We start from the raw sequence: 22996 nt of genomic DNA, 5'->3' as shown, positions 1-22996 counted from the left end.
ACTCCAACAGTCCCTTCTTTCGGTGCGAGTACCGGTTAGTTTCCAGGAAGCAGTCATCGAGTATATTTCACATTAGTTGGTGAACCAAAACTCGACGCGAAAAAGAAATCTTTTAAATGGGAACAAAATTACCATTTAACTGAACTCAATATATAGAACGATTCACACTGTTTCGTGAAAAAAAAAACAAAGAAAAACTTGTTAAGGTTCGTTTGGATATTTACCAATGCTCTACACTTTCAGATTATGCATTTAGATACTTCAAGATTAAACTTCAATGGTTAGACATATCTTGCAAAACTTTGCAATTAATTTAGGTTGATTTGATATGTTATTGTATACAGAATGCCCTTTCAGTCAGTTTGCTAGTGCTCGGCATTTTTGATACATATCAACAGAAGAATCGTTTGAGCCCGCTAATCATAATTTACAAATACGGTAAGTCTGGAAAAAGCAAAATAAAACTTTGAATGGATGTTGTTTCTTCAAATCTCACAAATTTCTTCATTAAGATTTTTTTGTGTGTAAATTTATCAACATCACAGTGTAGTGCAGACGATTTACTCTAACATTGCTTACTTTACTATGGTCACGTGACCACACCGGAAGTGAACTGTACTTGGACTTTAATGCTGTCGCATTCTTAGACCCTACGTTTTGTGAGTTTTTCATTGGTAGAACCAAACCTATTGTAATTATACAAATTAAACTGTTGCTCTTTTTTATATACAGAGTAATTGTACGATAGTTTGCAGTTTTTACGAAGGATCTGAGTGTAATTCTCCGGCTAAAATGGTTTGTTAAACTGCCCATGTGTGGCCAAATCCATAAAGCGTCTCAGAAAAGTTTTAACCTTACATATTACCGGTCACCGTGGCCCAGTGGTTAAGGCGTCCGCCTCGGGATCGGGAGGTCGAAGGAACGAGCCCCATGGGGAGCGTTCGTCCGGTGGATGTTTGTCATGGGACTCGTTCCGAAAAGGCCGGTTCGTGAGCCGCGAGCTAGTTAAATGAATGGTTACCGACTTCTATCCGCCTGGCGCCTGGCATGTGGTAGGAGTTGGGAGGTAATTGGTACGCAAAATAAAGGTGTCTCATAAGCCAAATTGGCTGGCTCTTTCAGTAGGGGTGACACTATAATAAACAAGACCTTTACCTTTACCTTTACATATTTTTTCAACTTTACGATAAAGAAAGTGTAATGAGCGGAATTTTCCAACAACAAGTTGCATCCTTCATAACTTGTTTAAATAATAGTAAAAGTTGATCTTCGCCCGATATTACATTGTATTGAAAAGATAAAATGCGTACTTCTTACGCAAATCGCGTCGAGAAATCACATTTTAGCTCACACTTAAATATATATAATTGTGACGTTTCTGTTTTTACGGAGATTAATTTATGTTTTTGGGTTGTCCATTATATCCAAAAAGTAATTATGTTTTATTTTGTATAACAGGCCCATTGAAACCTATATGTTTTCAAATGGAATGACCAAGTAAACCTATATGTTTTCAAATGGAATGACCAAGTAGTGTGCTATTTTTTTCACAAATACAATTATGATAAAAAAATGAATTGTAATATGAGTGGAAAATAAACAGAGGTCTCCTTCTTCGTTTTCGTGGTATTCTTAATTTTCTCCTACCCAATTTTCACGCGCAGCTATTGCACACTCAATTTTTACATACAAATGCCTGTATCTAAGGGAAAATTAATTTAATCACAAAAAAAGTTTACAACACCATAAATTTCATTTTAATTATATTCTTATTTTGTTAGCCATTTTCGATTTCTTTCCGATCTTTATTGTTACGCGTGTATACCTGAATACATGTTACACACAAAAGCGGCGTAATGAAAAACATAATATAGTACTTCTTATTAAACATTTTACTGATCGTTCCCATTCAGTATGTATCTTTTATTTTCTGAAAATGTTCCTGTAATGTTTTTGAATGAAATAAAATTGTAAAATGACTACCAGGTACATTTTCATACTGCGGAGCTAGGAAAATTTTGACTGTGCATATCAAAGTCCCGACCAACTTAAAGTCAGAATTAGCCGGGAAGAATTATTTCCTGTTGTGGTCTTTAAGAATTTTAAGCCCATTTTCGTCAACATTTTATTATACATTTACATTTTAAATACTAAACTCTTTCTCTACAGTAACTTAAATTGTCGCATTGAAAAATATTAGTCACGGATAGAGTTATTTCGAGGGGTCACCCTCTCAGGAATACATTATTTATTTTATTATACCGAAAAATTAATGAAATGATTTATTTAACATTTAAAAAAGTTATTACTTGCCAAATAATGAAGACAGAATTAAGGAGGCTTTACTAGTAAGCACCTAGAAATTGTCGCGACTTTGCTGTATAAAAATACTTTTTGATAGGTATAGTCTTGAGGTTACATATCGCTGAATTTATGGGCATAGTTCAACAAAATCAGCAGCAGTAACATTGGAAAAGCGGCGATAACTACGGAACATGTAATGAGAGCACCCATTTTCTTAGTAGTTAGTAGTTAGTTAATTTCCAATCTGATGGTGATAGTTTCAGTTTAATATTTGATGAAAAATTGTTTTCAAAATGTTGCATGTAGAAAAAATCATTCAAAAGCAGAAAAGAAAAATAGGCCGGGTTCACACATGTATGAACACAAGATAAAGTAATTTAATCCTATGTATAAATAAGCGCATCGTCTTTTAATCAGTACGAAAGTATCGATCTCTCATAGGGAGACATGAAAATGTAATATCACATGCGTAGAAAAACAAAATAGCGTTGTTGCGCATGTGATATGAAATTATTTTTTTTATCATTAAATCTATATTTATAGTCCTTTCCATTGTTCTAGATGTAGTCACATGTTCAACTATAAAAAGTCGTATTTTCTCGAAGGCGGAGCCAAACATACATATTGAACTCCAGCTGTGACATCCACACGTTATTACGTTAAAACAATGTGACGTCGTATACAATTAACCACGAAAGATGACCTAAGGCTGCAGACATCTGTTTCTAATGTTTATACTTTTGAGTAGGCTGGATTTGATAATAAAACAATTGTCGCCTTATGTGTGGTCGATATGTGGATTTATCGACCTGTTAAAGCGATATCAAGTCGATAAATTCGCCCGAGGTTGATATTGCTTTTATCAGGCCGATAAATCCACATATGAGCCACGCCATGAGAAAACCAACGTTGTCTATTGCGATTAGAGAAATCGTTAGCAAACAGCATGGATCCTGACCAGAATGCGCGGATGTTGGTTTTCTCATGGCGCGGCTCATATCGACCTCACCAAAAGGCAATTATTATATAATATCGCATGCGCAGAAATTGAAAATAACGTTTTTGCGCACGAGATATAAAAACGCTTGTAAATATGATATATTATTCAAGTTAAACTAATGGGAAAATTGCATTGGACATTGTGTGGGGTATAATAATTTAACATCTGAATTGCACACATTTGTAATCCATGGTTTAAAATGTTCATTTTAAAAACAAAAAAGTTAACATTCACGATGTGAATAGTTGTATAAGCATAGGCTGAAATAGTTCGTAGTCCGACCAGACCGGTTTTATTTTTAATTCTGTGTTAAAAAGATATGCTAGTATTATTTCAAATATAAAAGAAAGAGAAATCAAAAATTAAATAATCTAAAAACAAAAATAACGTTAGCAGTAAATTGTTAAAACACAAAAGTTCATTGCTTTCACTCCCTCCCATTTATCCATATTAGATATTTACCGTTTTTTATTGTTTTGTTTTAAACAGACTGAGCGGGCATGTTTCGGGGTGGGGTTGGAGTCCGGGTTCGAAACTTTGCGACCGATCTTTCATATTTTATACTCCAGTTCATTCTTTTCTACAACTTACTGTAACTCCGGGTATCATCTCCATACATATCACCCGGTTTTGTTTAAAGCTAAATCATATGATTTATCATTTGAGCAACATTTATGATATTTTTTCAGTTTTCTTGTATTTCAGGAACAAAGACCTATTACATAGAGTTATACCTCTTCTGGAAATGTTTACTTTGATACTTTTTATGAAATTTTGTAATTGCCTCCCTTTAATATGAAAAAATGTAAAAAGTGGACTATTTTTTTTAGCTTTTGATATAATTTATAGTTTTATATTCAAATTTGAATACTTCAACAACCTGAAACAAATGGCAAGTATGAAAACAGCGCATAGCTTCGAAGTTCGTCTATTTTCGATCTATCTTGGTTGCGCAACCGAGATAGGCAAAAGGAGTATAATAATAATTTCATAAACTTACATTTCTAGTTAATTTTCGCAAAATGTGTACTTATCAATGCAAATCTTTGACAACTTTAATATAAGTGTGTTTATATTCATATGTTCCCTAAGGCAAGATATTTTTATTGAATTAATACTTTTAAAATATGTTAAAACGCTATCTTGGTCAGGCAACCAAGTTTTATAAATACTTCCAGTGCACGGTATAGACCCCTTCGCCGTACTACACAACCTAGTGTCACATCGTTAGGTGTGAAATAACGACGTACCATTAACTAGCTTGTCCAGTTCTGTTGAAAGTGCTATCTCGTGTCTGTGCGATACAAAAAATGACACATCGATTGCCGAACGTATTACTTCTTTGATTGAGTGTGATTCAAATAACTTGTTATTTTAGGTCTTTGTTTATGTCAAGTGCAATACTTCATCAAACATACGTATCATCAATATTAAATACTTTGCTTCTACTTTTGTAATAATGAAATAAAAAACACATAAATTTGCCTTGATTAAGATGACGGTATCACCATTCGTAATTATATTAGCCTTCCGTCCGTAAGTTTCCGGTGGTTTCCGTACAATCGGAATCGGCTATTTCCGTGGTTTGGGCCGGGCTGGGCCGGGCTGGTCCGGGTTTTATTAATAACCGTCCGTGCATGGTCACTATACCTGTCCAGTACTGGACATTATGGTAAACGCTTCATTCCTGCACAAATGACAATTTCGCAACTTCTGTCCGGTTTGTACAAATTTCTGGCCGCGAAAAACCATTTGACTTGTATTGTACCTTGGTTAGTCCGGAAAGAGAAATACTGTATAGTGACGGATTTTATTCCTATCTTTCCATCATGCGTTCGTTTACCCAGATGAGCGCCATTTTTGAAAATGTTTTGTTGACACACAAAGTGAAAATTTGTTATTTGTACACAACTTTAAACGGCCCTTTAAACAATGATTAAGGTAATTGCGATCGTAGGTTGTTGAAAAATTGATTTGCATCAAAACTAATAGTTCTTTTTTAATTTGCAATTCAGTGAAGATTCATTTGAATTCCAGACTTCACTCCCCAAGACTTTTCACACCCAAGACTTTTGCTAGCAAGACATTTCGACCCCAAGACATTTCAACCCCAAGAGATAATTCGACCCCAAGACATTTCAACCCCAACTCCTTGGACATTTCGACCCCATTCAATGATATGTCTGAAAACATCTAAGAATGTCGTCATTATTATTATTAAGCTTTAATCTATAGATAACTGAGCAATTTCAAAATTTAATAATGCTTAATTACCAATTAAAATGTTAAAATAAGGTTATTTAAAAATGAGTGATTTTTATCTCACAAAAACGAAATAATTATCATTTATAAATTATTCTTTTATTGATGAAAATAATGGGATTTATGTATAAGCCGCGTTTATTACGTAAATAATTTATGAACAAATCGTTCTGATTATCAGTCTTAAAATAACCTTCATATAATATATGTTTATACTAATTTTCAAATCATCAAAGGCTATATTCCAAAACAGGCCTCGACCTTAACTTTTTTCAGCAGTTGCCAGCAGGTCCACCAACTGCTAAAATCTAGTAGACCTGCTCAGACTTTAGTGGACCTCCAATTCTATCACATAAATTTTGATGTTGTAGACGTCATAACTTCATATGACTCAAAGCAACAGGACTTATTTCTAAAATAATTAAAAATGGAAGACAGTAGCAATCTGTTATCCAGAAAAATAATTATTTTGGAAAGTGTCCCTAAATATGGACAATAATCATCATCCTCCCGACCCGTGTTGAAAGTGAAAAAAGAAAACATCAACAATTAATTATCGGTAATTATTTTTATGATAAACTAAGTAATTGGCCTTGTTTTCATCTTCAATTAACACCCTCTCAAAGAGCTAAAAGAAGTGTGTCGGTTAGTGTGGCATCTGAAGCGGAGATCAAAGCGGAATAGTTTCCCCGAGATTGTCATGGCATTACGTCATGTTTTCGCGCCATGTGACACATCACTGTCTGATCGTACTTTCTCGATTCCTTTAATTGTTGAGAAGAAATCAGTAAAAAAGTTTTTTCTTTATTTTTTTAAAAGCGAATGTGCAATATCCCGAATAAACTGACATGTAAATGTGTCAAACCGTGAACGATGATAGTGGATGTCCTACCTCTGTGACCTATTTGCCCTCAAGAAATTTACATTATTGTTTGAGAAGAATATCTAACAAAATGTTGTGTCAAAAAATACATGTACAAAGAATCATTTAAAACTTATTAAAAACCGCAACGACATCATACTGCTTTATTATAAAAACCACATTTTTATTTACGTTCGTTAGGTCACGTAACCTATTCTGCCGCGCTAACAGAAATCTGTTTGCCAAAAATCGTTTTACTCCATGTATTTAAATTGCTGCCGCTTTTTCATTATTTAAGATTTTTTAATTGTGTTTTTTGTACTTCCTGGTCAAAAGTCTGAATTTTATTACCATAGTATGTACCGTTTATTTACTTTAAGAAAGAAATAAATAATCAAGATCGCGCTGTTTGAAATTTTACAGAACATTATATGAAAATTTGATCGTTTTTAAAGAATTTTGCCTACACTCCTGTCGATATCTTATTAAAATTGTTATAGAATTCAAACTGTATTAGTTCTCAAGCGGTGTTGAAAATTTAAATCGATTATATTAAAAAACAAGAGCTGTCGGATGACAGCGCGCTCGACTATTCGAAGAATTGATTGAAGAATGGGGTCAAAATATTTCCATAGATTTTCAGACTAAACAAAAAAATGGATTAAACAAAAAATGTTCCTGTATTTGTGGATTTCGATTAGTCTTGCACTAAATGGCAATGTGTGACCATGATGGCAAATATGTTAAATTATATGTTAGGCAAAACATGGACTTATATGAAAAATTTAACTAATTTCCAAGTCCAAAAGGGGCCATAATTCAGTCAAAATAGTTGACAGAGTTATGTACTCTTGCCTACAGATGGAAATCATGTTGATAAACTAGTGTTAAAAGTTTCAAAGCCACAGTTCAAATAGTTTTGACAAAACGCTGACTTGTAAGAAAAACTGAACAAATTTGAAAGTCCAAAAAGGGCCATAATTCAGTCAAAATAGTTGTCAAAGTTATGTACTCTTGCCTAGAGATGGAAATCATAATGATAAACAAGTGTTTAAAGTTTAAAAGACATATGTAAAATAGTCTTGACAAAACATGGACATATACAAAACAGAACCAGTTTCCAAGTTCAAAAAGGGCCATAATTCAGCCAAAAAAGAGGAGAGAGTTACGTACTCTTGCCTATTGATAGAGACTATTATACTGAACAAGATATAAAAGTTTCAAAGCCATATGTCAAACACTTTACACAAAATATAAACTGGTACGAAAAACTCAACCAAGATTTCTAAGTCAAAAGGGGCCATAATTCAGTCAAAATGCTTGATGGAGTTATGTACTCTTGCCTACAACTGGATATTGTGATGGTAAACAAGTGTTGAAAGTTTAAAAGCTTTATCTCAGAAGACTTTGTCAAAATGTGGACTGGTACGAAAAACTTAACCAAGATTTCTAAGTCAAAAAGGGGCCATAATTCAGTCAAAATGCTTGATGGAGTTATGTACTCTTGCCTACAACTGGACATGGTGATGGTAAACAAATGTTGAAAGTTTCAAAGCTTTATCTCAAAAGACTTTGTCAAAATATGAACTGGTACGAAAAACTTAACCAAGATTTCTAAGTCAAAAGGGGCCATAATTCAGTCAAAATGCTTGACAGAGTTATGTACTCTTGCCTATAACTGGACATGGTGATGGTAAACAAGTGTTGAAAGTTTCAAAGCTTTATCTCAAAAGACTTTGTCAAAAATGTGGACTGGTACGAAAAACTTAACCAAGATTTCTAAGTCAAAAGGGGCCATAATTCAGTCAAAATGCTTGACGGAGTTATGTACTCTTGCCTATAACTGGACATGGTGATGGTAAACAAGTGTTGAAAGTTTCAAAGCTTTATCTCAAAAGACTTTGTCAAAATGTGGACTGGTACGAAAAACTTAACCAGGGTGTGACGCCGACGCCCACGCCGACACCGACGCCCACGCCGTGGTGAGTAGGATAGCTCTACTTATTCTTCGAATAGTCGAGCTAATGAATGCACTACGCGCGTTTTTTGTGTCAAAAGTAACCGCGATGTAAATTAGACATTACGATAGGGCGCACGTGCTTGTGGAATGGAAAATTACCAGCATGACGTTTTGATATTTTTACGATACGCGGGTAAATTCCAGTCAATCCAGGTAATTTTGCCTGATGTAATTTCTCAATTTGGTAAATACCACGTAAAAACCACTCGCCCGATCGGTGGAGTAGTCCATTCGTGCTCTCCTGACTTTAACTCGCCAATGCTTATAACGGTAGAATGCCGTACTTAAGGCAAAATCAACTTTCGTTTTGTGAATTCGTCGATATGGGTACGATTTTCTCCCCTATTTGTTTACTCTTAAGGGTTTTATTTTATTTGCAGACCGTGACTGAAAATTGGTTGACCGTCGGTGTACCCAACTTTTGATAGTTAGTGGACCTGCCGATATTTTGGTTGCGTCGGTCCAACGGTCCACCGCTAAGGTCGAGGCCTGCAAAAAAAAAATAATGATTTTTAGCTCGACTATTCGAAGAATAGTCTAGCTATTCTACTCACCCTGGCGTCGGCGTCACACCTTGGTTAAGTTTTTTGCATGCAAGTACATACAGCTATCATTTAAAGGCATATAGCTTTGAAACTTTTTTATTCTTTTTCTAGGTCAATTACCAACCTCACTGGGTCAAGTTCCATAACTCTAACATGTATTTTGAGCAAATTATGCCCCCTTTTGGACTTAGAAAATTCTGGTTAAAGTTTTACATGCAAGTTACTATCTCCAAAACTAATGCAGATTTTGAATTGAAACTTCACATGTGTCTTCGGGGTTATAAAACTAGTTGATAGCACCAAGTCCCATAACTCTGACCTTCATTTTGGCCAAATAATGTCCCCCTTTTGTACTTAGAAAATTTTGGTTAAAGTTTTGCGTGCAAGTACATACAGCTATTACTAAAAGGCATATAGATTTGAAACTTATTTTTTCTTTTTCTAGATCAATTACCTACCTCACTGGGTCAAGTCCCATAACTCTGACATGTATTTTGGCCAAATTATGCCCCCTTTTGGACTTAGAAAATTCTGGTTAAAGTTTTGCTTGCAAGTACATACAGCTATTACTAAAAGGCATATTGATTTGAAACTTATTTTTCCTTTTTCTAGATCAATTACCTACCTCCCTGGGCCAAGTCCCATAACTCTGACATGTATTTTGAGCAAATTATGCCCCCTTTTGGACTTAGAAAATCCTGGTTAAAGTTTTGCGTGCAAGTACATACAGCTATTACCAAAAGGCATATAGCTTTGAAACTTATTTATTCTTTTTCTAGGTCAGTTACCAACCTCACTGGGTCAAGTTCCATAACTCTTAACATGTATTTTGAGCAAATTATGCCCCCTTTTGGACTTAGAAAATTCTGGTTAAAGTTTTACATGCAAGTTACTATCTCCAAAACTAATGCAGATATGGAATTGAAACTTAACATGTTTCTTCGGGGTTATTAAACTAGTTGATAGCATCAAGTCCCATAACTCTGATATGCATTTTGGTCAAATTATGTCCCGTTTCGAACTTAAAACTCTTTTGATATTTAACATTTTGGGTAATAATTTCCTGCTTCTGTGACAATATTTCGAATAGTCGAGCTTGGCTGTCTTACGGACAGCTCTTGTTAAATCATGTGCCGATTTCGCTGATTTTAATTACGAAAATAACTTTAATAAAGTCACATCCTTAATACCTCTTTATTTACTTATTTATTTTTATTTTATTTATTTATCATCTCATTTCAATGGGATTCAACCAAATATAAATAATTATAACGTAATTCATAGAAGGTTAAGATGTCACCATATTCATTATATTGATATTTAAAATCATAATCAGAAAAACGTGATTATATATATGCAGAGAGATGCAGGTTACGCATTTCAATTATGGGAATAAGAATTACTTCTTTTATGGTAATTGCTACTACAAACAACATATCACTTTTGATTGGATTATCACGCCTTGATTAATTGTTTGTTGATATACAGCACGTGTATATTTATCGGCAGTGCGCATGCAATTAACAATCAATTAAGCGATTGTGGTGACATCGTATATTTATAAACATGTGTCAACATTATCTTTAATTTGGGCGAAAATGTAAAGAAAACAATAGGAAATTAAACAACATATTGCTTATTTTCGCATTTAATGTTATATTCGTAAGCGATTTTGACGCACACATCTAAAGTATTTGCTTTACAGAATACAGAATAAAATTTCTGTTATTTACAAAGTGCAAGATTCTTGTCTTTGAATGACATTCATCCCAGTTGTAAAATATCAAACACGAAATCCCCGTTACTGCGGCATATAAGAATAGGCGAGTACTGTTCTGTTAAGTACGGGGAAAAAAGTTATTATCATATTTTATATCTTTAAGGAAAATGTGGCAGCCGTATTACTTTTTTCTATATTAAATATTTTAGCAAATACACGTGATTTAAAGTATGATTTTAACAAGCGATTTATATAGAGTGTATTTTACTTTTTTCTATATTAAATATTTTAGCAAATACACATGATTTAAAGTATGATTTTAACAACTTCAAGCGATTTTGGTCACACTTTAAACTAGAATTCACCTAAAAACCGGAATACATTTTCCATAACCGGAATTTAATAACAATAATACACCTGTATCTTGTAAGTTAAAGGTATTTTTGAAGGTTTTTCTTTAATAATTCAATCATATATATCATAAATGAATAAGATACGAAAGGAAAATAAAATACATTCACGCAAAACGACGCCTTGTGTAAGTCTAACAATAGAAAATACCTGGTTAATTACATATTATCAGTTAGAAGAAATTGGGTGAAATTTTGCTGCGTAATAGGTGTGATAATCCAATCAAACTGTCAGGACTAATCAGAGGCACGTGTTTGTAACGCCGTATATATACAAAGGATATTAACTGTGCTTTGGCAATAAATGCAGTAAACGTTTTTATATTCATATATTAAACATGATATAATTCTTTAAAAACTGACTTTTCATAATATATTTTCTTTTTAAATTATCTTACACATGAACAAATAATTCAATTAATTCCAATAATAAACATACGTCGACCCTTTCCGGTCATCGCAGTTTATTCACTGTCATGTATTTTGTGTATGATTTATTTAAAAATAGAATATTTATATAGATCAATATATTCATATTTTCTAAAATATGCAAAATTGAAGAAATATAAAAATGAAAACATACAACTATTTCTGAGGGTCGAAATGTCTTGGGGTCGAAATGTCCAAGAAAATTAAATTTTGGGGTTGAAATGTCTTGGGGTCGAAATGTCTTGGGGTCGAAACGTCCAAGATTCAGACTTTTCACCCCCAATTTTACAAACCCTAGACTTTTCACCCCCAATTTTTAATATGCTGAAGGTATTGTGAAATATTTTGTTATTTAAGATTTGATTTTTTTATGATTTCTTATGCCTAAAAAAAAAATTCTTTGTTTCCGGTAACATGCTCAAAAAAATTAGGGTAGGTAGGTCGGAAAAAATTTTTTTGGGGGATTTTTTTTTTACTAAGGGAGACTTTTCGGAAATTATTTTTCTGTCAAAAAATGAATACAAATAAGGGGGTTATGCCTTTAGAGCATCAGGAAGTTGATTTCTAACATCACTGACCATGTTTAAAGCATAAAAAGTGTAATTTAATATGAAATAAGGCAAAGCCTCAAAGCGAGCTCAAAGAAATCGGATTTAGCTAAAAATATTATGCATCATTTATTAGTCACAAAGAAACTATTCACTAGTCACAAGAGAGAACCTATTCACTTGAAAAAGTCTACATTTAGTGTCACCATACCTTTAACAGTGAATATCATACGTTGCAAAATTTATGGGAAGCCGGTGTCACGGTGACGTCATTACAGCGTTCCCGTTTCTTTCTGCTTATTAATGACATTTTTAGCTCATCTGATTTTTTGAAAAAAAATGATGAGTTATTGTCATCACTTGAGCGGTTGTCGGCGTCGGCGTCGGCGTTGCCTGGTTAAGTTTTATGTTTAGGTCAGCTTTTCTCCTAAACTATCAAAGCTATTGCTTTGAAACTTGGAATACTTGTTCACCATCATAAGCTGACCCTGTATAGCAAGAAACATAACTCCATCTTGCTTTTTGCAAGATTTATGGCCCCTTTTGGACTTAGAAAATATCAGATTTCTTGGTTAAGTTTTATGTTTAGGTCAACTTTTCTCCTAAACTATCAAAGCTTTTGCTTTGAAACTTGGAATACTTGTTCACCATCATAAGCTGACCCTGTACATCAAGAAACATAACTCCATCTTGCTTTTTGCAAGAATTATTGCCCCTTTTGGACTTAGAAAATCAGTTTTCTTGGTTAAGTTTTATGTTTAGGTCAGCTTTTATCCTAAACTATCAAAGCTATTCCTTTAAAACTTGCAACACTTGTTCACCATCATAAGCTGACCCTGTACAGCAAGAAACATAACTCCATCCTGCTTTTTGCAAGATTTATGGCCCCTTTTGGACTTAGAAAATATCAGATTTCTTGGTTAAGTTTTATGTTTAGGTCAACTTTTTCTCTTAAACTATCAAAGCTATTGCTTTAAAACTTGCAACATCCTGCTTTTTGCAATAATTATTGCCCCTTTTGGACTTAGAAAAATCATTTTCTTGGTTGAATATTATGTTTAAGTCAACTTTTCTCATAAACTATCAAAGCTATTGTTTTAAAACTTGCAACAGTTTTTCACCATCATAAGTGGACACTGTGCATCAAGAAACATAACTCTATCCTACTTTTTGCAAGAGTGATGGCCCTTTTTAGACTTAGAAAATCATGGGTAGGACAATATTTCTATTATACAAAAAAAATCAGATGAGCGTCAGCACCTGCAAGGCGGTGCTCTTGTTTCCATTTTCTGGCCGATGCTTGATCTTTTAAATGAAAACAATATTTTTTTCAAACAACTGGAAATCATTCTTTCATTATTGTTGAGTGATGAATATTTTTTAGCAATTGAACGAAGTTCTGTATTCACTCCGGAAAAAAGTACTTCCTGTGAGCACCTATCTGCTAGGGTGCGCTTTTTAAAAACTTCCGACGAAACTTTTCAAATCCATCACCAAGTGTGCAAGTGTACTTGCGTTACCGTAAAGCTCGATTCTCGAGCTCGCTATTAACTTTTTGTCAAAAAGTTGAAAAAATTATTCTCCAAGGCCATAAAAACATTTAGGGTCGGGCCAAAAATTTAGGGTAGGTCGGGATACCGGAAACAAACAATTTTTTTTTACGCCTTATAGGTTGTTATGCAGAGCTCCAGATAAGCAGCGTATTTACACAGTTAAAATTGCAGAAAACCCAATTGAATTCATACAGTGTGCGTACTGAAACGCAAGTAAAATTCCTAATACCCAATTCGTAAAAAATCGCTTGCGTATCGCATTTTCCTTATAACTAGAACGGGTACGAGACTTTAACACTAGATTTGACTGACTGGTTATACGTTACCGCAGAACAGGTAGCAATTTATCGGAAAAGTTATAGGACCATTCAGTCGGCAGATCTGTGTTATTTGGACGATTTTTAAACAATTTCTCCTTACGGCAATAAAATGTAAAAGAGGTTGCAGAAAAAAACACTGTTGCAGCACAAACAAACAAATTAGTGGGATATTTTGCTGTTTAACAATGACAGTTATTTGTTTGTGACGATGTAGTGTCACCAATACTGGATGACATCTTTTAGGAGAATGCATATTGCGGTAATCGTTTGCGATATTGTGGATGAACTGTTCTCTGACTGCATTAAAAGTGAAAAAGAAAACAACAGTATGAAACATTCATTACAATTTTAAATACATTATACATTGTATTAAACATTGAAGAGCGCCATTAAAATACTTAGTCAGTCCTGTTTAATGATATATACCATTGTATACTGTCAGCAAAAAATACTCATTTGTTAGTGCAAGATTGGTAAAATACCCAAGTGGTTTTAGAAAATACCCAATTACTTTTGAAAAGGCTGGGTAATGATATTATTTTTACCCAATTCAAATTTCCAATACCCAATTCAAACAAAAAGTGATGGGTAAATACCCAATTGCACCAAAAGCTTATCTGGAGCTCTGTTGTTATGGCATTTTTTTATGAAGATAGCTGTTAGTGTTACTTTATTAACCAGGATTAAATTTATAGAAATTATGGTACCCTGAATTTAGGGTAATATAGTCAACTTAATGGATCTTTTTACACTTCAGTTTGTTCTGTGACTTCTTAATGATTAATCTTTTTTCTATATTAATGTTATTTATTATATTACTATTTGAGAAAAAAAATCATTAGTTTCATTGTAAACCAGTATAATTATGTGAATATATTAAACTCTTCACTGGTGTTGATTTAATCAACACCTTTTGATTGACAGAAATAGACTTGAGTCTCTTCACAGGTATTGTCTCTTCACAGGTATTGTGATTTAATCAACACCTTTTGATTGACAGAAATAGACTTAAGTGTTAAAATATTTCTGGATTCATTTGCTAAATTGCTGATGTCACATGTATAACCAGAATCCACCTATAAACCGAAATACACTTTCCATAACCTGAATGCACCAGTCCTGTATTTCTTTAATTAATAGTATTTTGAAGGGTTTTTGACAGAATTCAATCATATATAATAGATGGTTAACATATGAAAGGAAAATAAAATACATTCGCACAAAACAGTTTCACACGAGATTGAAATTTGGGGAGCCCGAGATAAATTTCCATAGCCGAAATGCAGTCGTATTTTTAGCTCGACTATTCGAAGAATAGGGGAGCAATTCTACTCGTGTCGGCGTTAGCGTGAGCGTCACACAAATGTTAAAAGTTTGCATACCACCCCAAATATTTTCAAAGTCCATTGAGATATTGCTTTCATATTTTGCATACTTGTTTACCATCATGACCCCAGTCTGTAAAAAGGAGGAGGCAACTCTATCAAGCATTTTGACTGAATTATGGCCCCTTTTCGACTTAGAATATGCTTATTGTAATGTTAAAGTTTTACTCATAGCTTATATTATACTATCAAGCACTGAGAATAGTCGAGCGCGCTGTCCACTGACAGCTCTTGTTTTAAATAAATGGTATTTTTTGTAGGGTTAATGGCAGAATTCATTCGTATATAACATGCATAATTAATTTACAATAGGAAAATAAAATATGTTCACGCAAAATGTTTTTATACAAGATTGAAATTTGGCATGTGCACAGGAAATTTGCATAGCATTTTTGTAAGATGTACAACCCTGTTCAAACAGATTTAACATAAACGGATAAAATTGAGAGAAATTTATTAAAAGTAACTTCTATATACAAGGTTATAACTTTACGATCTTACGGAAATATTCTCCGCTTACGTGAATGACAGAAATAAGAGTAGATATCTTCAAGAAATAAATGTTTATTTATTTATGATCATCATCTTGTCCATTCATGTTTATTCTAAAAGATTTTTAATACCCATCACATGCTTTTTAGTTAAATATTAAACTTTATCATGTATTGATATTGGCTACAAGACAGATTATCATTCCATATTTTGTCTAAAATGTTCGATATATGTCACATTGTGGCTTTGAAACTTTGAACACTTGCTTTCCATTATGGTCACACATTACCATATAATGGCATTATGCAATACTTATCCAGTTCTACAATTACAGGTACATTGTTTGTCTTATTTATTTTTTCTTCTTTTGTCTGAAATTCTGTCGTAATATTTTGACCCCATACTTACATCAGTTCTTGGAATAGTCGAGACAGCTCTTGTTCTGGCTTGATGTTGACCAGTGAATAATTCAGTCTGGCAGTCTGTAGCAGATAGTCATTTCTTTTTTATTTTACAGGTGACAGTCACATAATCAATCATGAACAGAAAGTCGAGGTCAATCACTAGACGCTCATCAGTAAGTACTATTAGATCTGAACAGAATCAAAAAAGGAAATACATCTTGATGTTTGTTACTTGTTACTAATATTAAAATTTTGTATTAAGCCCAAAATTTAATATCACTCAAAAATATTTTGAATATTGTTTTTTGGACTTAAGGGAAATTATGAAGAAGAAAAAAACAGTCATGTATATAAAGACCACACTTGGGTGTCTGATTCTTTACAAAATTGTAATATTTTGCCTTGTCATAGTTTAGGGGTAGACATATTGTTTTTAGTCCAGTCTGTCAGAAAATCGTTGCTGTCGGCCTGTCACTAATCTTAACTCCCTAAATCATGTAACAAATGTTTTTGAAATGACTTTCAAGAAATGATTGCCATAATGAGACGATTCTGACATTGCATAATGCAAGTCTCTTCCAGATTAGCTTAAGGTCATATGGTGAGATCAAAGGTTAAGATAAAGCCGTATAGGGAGACATAACTTTTAAAAAAAAAAACAACAGGACTTCTCAAGTTGCAGAATATCAAATTTACAGATAATATTCACTGAAAATGTTTAAAATTGAAATGACAGCTGTTCAGAGGTGGTCTTTATTTACAACATGTGTGACTGTATACTTGTATAATACTCAGTTTGTTAACAATTAAGTTTAATGACAAAATTAGTTAAAGTACTAAATTTTGAAAAGGCTGCGCATAAATAATCCACAGAGCATGCACAAACAGCATGCTTTTAACAATCTTGCTCAATTGAAATTTCGATGCTTGAACAGTTTTATTGCCAGTTTTCATAGAATGATCAATATATGCATGCAGATTTTGCTAAGCTTTTGGTGAGCTGTTAATATGGTTGAAGGCTTGTCAGATGAATTTTTGCTTACTGTTTAGTTATATGTTATTCTTAAATATTTAATATACCAAGGCTACAAAATTGAGGGTGTGGCATATACGTATGCCCTAGTCCATAGGATGGGGTACTATGGCTAAATGGTTAGGTTACCTTATGGTCGCTATACTTGATTTACTTGCCCACAGGCTTGCGAGGACAAGCCAGCAGGCTTATGGAAGGTTGGTGGTTCTACCTAGGCGTTGACTGAAATTATTGATCAGAGGGTAAGCTAGGCTCTACGTCCACCATTAAAGCTGGAAAGTTGCCATTTTACCTGAATTTTATTGGTTTGACATAAAACCCAACAAAAACAAAACAAACTTATCCTTTGGTCATCAAAATCTTTATGTCAAACTTAAATACAGCTACATGCATGTAGATCTCTTAAAAGTTTTCCACAGTGTCCTCTTGCAAAGGTGTTGGAATTTTAGTTGTTTCTGTTAAATATTTTCTCGCTTATTTTTATTTGCAGATCTTGAAGATAGATGTAAATAGGGTAAGTGTTTATAAGAAGCTAAATGAAGAGATTTATTTCCTAAACCTTACTCAACGACAAGAAATGCAAAAGTATTGGTCTTATAATTTATATATGAAAGTTGGGTGTATTGTAATTAAAAGCATGTTTATTATACCCCCACAAACGAAGTTTGAGGGGTATATAGGAGTGAGCCTGTCGGTCGGTCCATTGGTTTTCATGGTTTTCAGACAATAACTCATGAAAGGCTTGACAGATTTAAATAATTTTTTTGTACACAGGAGCAACATAATAAAATACAGGTCATGTTTGACTTTAGTTACAAACCACCATTTTTTGACGTAGTTAACTTAAAATTTGCCAAACTCATGGTTTCCGGACATTAACTCCTGAAAGGCTTGCAAGATTTAAATAATTTTTGGTACACAGGTGTACCATAATAAAATACAGGTCAGGTCAAGTTCGACTGTGGCTAAAAAACCACCATTTTTTGACGTATTGTCGTAATTGTGGCCCCTTTCCAACTTAAAACGAAGTTTGAGGGGTATATAGGAGTGGGCCTGTCGGTCGGTCCATTGGTTTTCAAGGTTTTCGGACAAGAACTCATGAAAGGCTTGACAGATTTAAATCATTTTTTTGTACACAGGAGCAACATAATAAAATACAGGTCATGTTTGACTTTGGTTACAAACCATCATTTTTTGACTTAGCTAACTTAAAATTTGCCAAACTCATGGTTTCCAGACAATAACTCATGAAAGGCTTGACAGATTTATAGTATTTTTGCTACACAGGTGTAACGTCATAAAATACAGGTCAAGTTAGACTTTGGCTAGAAACCACCAATTTTTTGACATAGTTATGGCCTCTTTCCAACTTAAAATTTGCCATACTTCTGTGACAAGACCGTATTGTAGGGGTTTAATTTGTCACTCCTGTGACAGTTTTAGTTATAATTAGTGTAACCAGAGCAAAATGTCATCTTGCATCTGCTGATGTTCAGTTGTCAGGATTTCACTTTTTGAAACATTTTAGAATGGTAATTTGCGTGAGTATGTAACTCCTATTGATCAGTTATGGGACTTTATACTTTAATTGTTAAAAACTTGTTTATAAGTTTTCTGAGATTACATGTTTATTATTTTTTTTAAAGAAGTATTATTCCAGAACAAACTGTATTTAACAAATATTTATTTACTCATTTGAATATTTAAAACAAACTTGTAAATAAAACAAGAAAATATTAGCAGTCTGTCCACATGGTTCAATTACAAATTTTAAATTAGTAGATCTAAATTTTGATCATCTCAGACTGACTGATTAGTCTAAATTTCAAACCCTGTCTGCATGTTATTTACCAAAACATAAAAAGTAATAAAATTTCATCATTTTCAGCTTTTAAGTAGTAACACAGTAACTTAATTTGCTATGGATATGTCTCTCAGAAGTTATTGTTATAACTGCTGGAATGTGTGTGCTTCTTGCTTTGCTTATATTGCCATGTTTTTAACATGTTTAAAGGTTGAGAATAAAAGATTAGAATTAGGTGGTAACGATGACCACTTTTACATAATCCAATGTTTAACAAAATTTCAGATTACTTCATTTTACCACCAAATGTGGAAAAGTCATTTTAATGCATTTAAATACTGTTAAAATTTACTGAAATAATACAAAGTCACATGACCTGCTTTGAAATGTTTGAAAGTTATGTCCTTCAAAGAGTATTAAAACACCATGAATATATATGTCAGATACAAGGTATGACCAACTACTAGCAAGTCACTGTGATAGAACTATGTTTTTGCACAAACCTAGAAATTTATCCAGAATTATAAGAATGTTATTTTGACAAAACAGGATGATGACACTGGGATTGTGGGCGGTAGGAACAGAAGGTCATCAAGAAGAGTTAGCTTTGCTGAGATGTGCCAGATAAAGTAAGCGTTGCCTGTTTGCTATTTTCAAGTAGGATAATTAAAAAACTATCAGATGGCTTCTTGGATAAAAACAGATTAATTAAAACCCCTCACTGAATTAAAGGGGCTTCCATGGCCATGTTGTTGGCTGCTGACTTTGACTCACTTGTCTCTTGCCACTGCAGGTTTGAAACCTAGCGAGGAAAGTAAAAGTGTATCATGTCAGAAAGCCCTGCAGTCAGTGATTATGCCTAAGTGCCTGTACATACCTGAAATAAGGTTGTGAGGGGCACCATGGGATCCTCCATAAAAGCTAGAAAGTTGCTGTATTATCTAAATATAATGTTGGTGTGACGTAAAACCCATGTTATTTACAGATTGGAATTGACATCAAACTTTGCAAGGATAAGGCAGTGATCATAATTGATTTGTGGGACTTTTGTGTCTGCTGGTCTAAAATTCTTTCATTTGATGACGCCATCCAGCTGGCTTATAAATGGAAGGTTGGTGGGTCTACCCAGGTGTCCACTAGTGCCTTGAATAATGCCTGGATTAGAAACCTGGAAAGTTGCCATATGACATGTGATTGTATTGATTTGACAAAAAAAGATTGATTCATGTTACTTTACCAATGAGATAAAAATACACATGGGAGCTGGTCAGTGTTGTTCTTGATATGATAAATTGGTCTTGAGCTGGTCTGAGTTAAGTCAATATCCCTGTATTGTGTTGTGTCTTAATTAAAGTTTGACTAAACTTAGCAACTACCAGTTCGTGTGAAGGTCACTTGGCTACTTGAAATAATGCACTGTTATCATGAAAACATATTTACAATGAATTTTGAGAAATTGATTATTCAGTCTTGTTTGTTAGAGTCTATATAATTTGCATTCAGTACTGTGTTCCTAGTAGCATAAATTTCATTATTCAGATTTAATATAAAAGCAAAATATGGAAAGATGATACTGTGTTATACTAGTAATTTATATATGAGAACACAGAGTAAATGCTTGTCTGTAAATTAATTTCAATTTCTACCTGCGAGAAATTTCTACCTTTTGATTGCCAAATTTATATATTTAAACACTTTGTGTATTTCATTGTGATTTATAACATCTGATGTGCAGTTACAATTAGTTGTCTAAAATTTTTCAGAGAGTTTCAAAAAGATTCTCCAAAAGTGTATAAAGATATCCATTCAGATGAAGACAGTGGTAAGCTATGACAATAAACCTGATTAAAGTTAGTCTAGGCCATGCTGATCTACCCTTCTGCATAAAAATAGTGAGAAATCATTGACTTTCATGGGCACAAAATTTTGTACTTTCTGACAAAAGGGCTACATTGTATTTCATGGGGATATGAAGTTGTGGATAGAAAATTATTTTATTTGTTTATTGGGATTAAAATTTTGTAGATTGATGAAACTACAATATCTGCAAAACTAGTCACCCACCAATATTAAGGATTTTACCATATACCAAACATTTTTGACTGTAAGAGAAATGCTCATAACAGAATAAGATTATTGTCAAATTGTATATTAATTTAACCTTTGCGACCAGTGCAGTTTAAGATCAGCCTCTGTGCAGTCTGATCATGGTTTGCACTGTTCGGAATTCAGTCAGTAAATTTTCGGTGAACACCCCTTTGAATAAGAATTGGTACTGCCCAAATTGAATGATGGACCAGTCCATTTTAGAAATTTAGCAGGCTAAAGGTTTAACAATACTTTTGATGTCTTGTATTTGTTCAGTAATCAGCTTGGTGGAGATTGCGTAATTCAAAACCTTTTCTACATTTTATAAAAACATTGGTAAAACATGTCTATTTGTTTTAAAGACTATGTATTAGCCAAAGTGTTTGATAAAGGTACATTTTAGAAAACTGTTTTGATAGAATTAACCTAGTATATTAAAAATATTTGTTATTGTTATGAATGGCAAAAACCATGTGCGGATAAATCATTATGGCTCTTTAATTTTTGGAGAAGTTCTAAAATTTATTAAGTTGAAATGAGATATTGTTCTGTTCAAGAAAGTTACTAAGAACTTGTGATTTACTTTTCAGATGGAAAACATGCAGAGAGGTATGTTTTAAACATTGTATAATCAATTATATATGGGCCATAGGACCCATGAGTTGGGTTCATTTTCATAAGTAATTGCATATATGTACCCGGGTTGATAATTTACTACAACTAACCTCACTTTTTATGCCCCCACTTTGTAGGGGGAGCATATAGATTTGCCCTTGTCCGTCTGTCCTCCGTCCTTCCGAGAATGTTGTGTCGCGCCTAGCTCCAAAAGTATTTGACGTAGAGTCACAAAACTTTACAGGAATCAGCATGTGTAGTTGTGCACCTGGGGTTTCGCGTCCAGATTCATTCAGTCGTGTAGGAGTTATGGCCCCTGACTTAGTAAAAAATTGGTCATTTTAATGTTGTGTCGCATGTAGCTCCAAAAGTATTTGACGTAGAGTCACAAAACTTTACAGGAATCAGCATGTGTAGTTGTGCACCTGGGGTTTCGCGTCCAGATTCATTCAGTCATGTATGAGTTATAGGCCCTGACTGTAAAAATTGGTAATTTTAATCTTGTGTCGTGCTTAGCTCCAAAAGTATTTGACGTAGAGTCACAAAACTTTACAGGAATGTTGGTCACATGTGTAGTTGTGCACCTGGGGTTTTGAGTCTGAATTCATTCAGTCTTGTAGGAGTTATGGCCCCTGACTTTGTAAAAATTGGTAATTTTAGTGTTGTGTCGCGCCTAGCTCCAAAAGTATTAGACATAGAGTCACAAAACTTTAAAGGAATGTTGGTCAGCATGTGTAGTTGTGCACCTGGGGTTTTGCTTCCGGATTCATTCAGTCATGTAGGAGTTATGGCCCCTGACTTAGTAAAAATTTTGTCATTTTAATGTGTCGCATGTTGCTCCAAAAGTATTTGACCTAGAGTCACCAAAGTTTACAGGAATGTTGGTCAGCATGTGCAGTTGTGCACCTGGGGTTTCGCGTCTGGATTCATTCAGTCCTGTAGGAGTTATGGCCCCTGACTTAGTTAAAAATTGGTCATTTTAATGTTGTGTCACAGGTAGCTCCAAAATTATTTGACCAAGAGTCACCAAAGTTTACAGGAATGTTGGTCAGCATGTGCACTTGTGCACCTGGGGTTTCGCATCCAGATTCATTCAGTATTGTAGAGTTTATGGCCCCTGACCTGGGAAAAAATTTGTGTCCTTTGTCATATAGTGAGGGCATCTGTGTCCCATGGACACATTTCTAGTTTGATAATATGTC

The 22996-nt window shown here is 33.8% G+C and overlaps 1 protein-coding gene across 2 annotated transcripts in view; it reads left to right on the top strand.

The window, feature by feature from the left end:
- Positions 1–5154: 5154 nt before the first annotated feature.
- The window catches only part of LOC123526196 (uncharacterized), a 76856-nt gene continuing 59014 nt past the window's right edge, over positions 5155–22996 (top strand). Inside the window, exons 1-6 of one of the 2 annotated variants that reach the window (XM_053520793.1) lie at positions 5155–5245; positions 16368–16427; positions 17778–17801; positions 19641–19720; positions 20855–20913; positions 21770–21788. In XM_053520793.1, the coding sequence (XP_053376768.1) occupies positions 16389–16427; positions 17778–17801; positions 19641–19720; positions 20855–20913; positions 21770–21788 (221 nt within the window). In that variant the 5' untranslated portion in view covers positions 5155–5245; positions 16368–16388. The remainder of the gene's footprint in view (positions 5246–16367; positions 16428–17777; positions 17802–19640; positions 19721–20854; positions 20914–21769; positions 21789–22996) is intronic. The other variant, XM_045305242.2, reaches the window with a different exon arrangement.

The sequence above is a fragment of the Mercenaria mercenaria genome, chromosome 1, assembly GCF_021730395.1.
Source record: "Mercenaria mercenaria strain notata chromosome 1, MADL_Memer_1, whole genome shotgun sequence".
Classification (NCBI taxonomy): Eukaryota; Metazoa; Mollusca; class Bivalvia; order Venerida; family Veneridae; genus Mercenaria; species Mercenaria mercenaria.
Note: the sequence above shows the minus strand (reverse complement) of the source record. Positions and strands in the feature narration are given on the sequence as shown.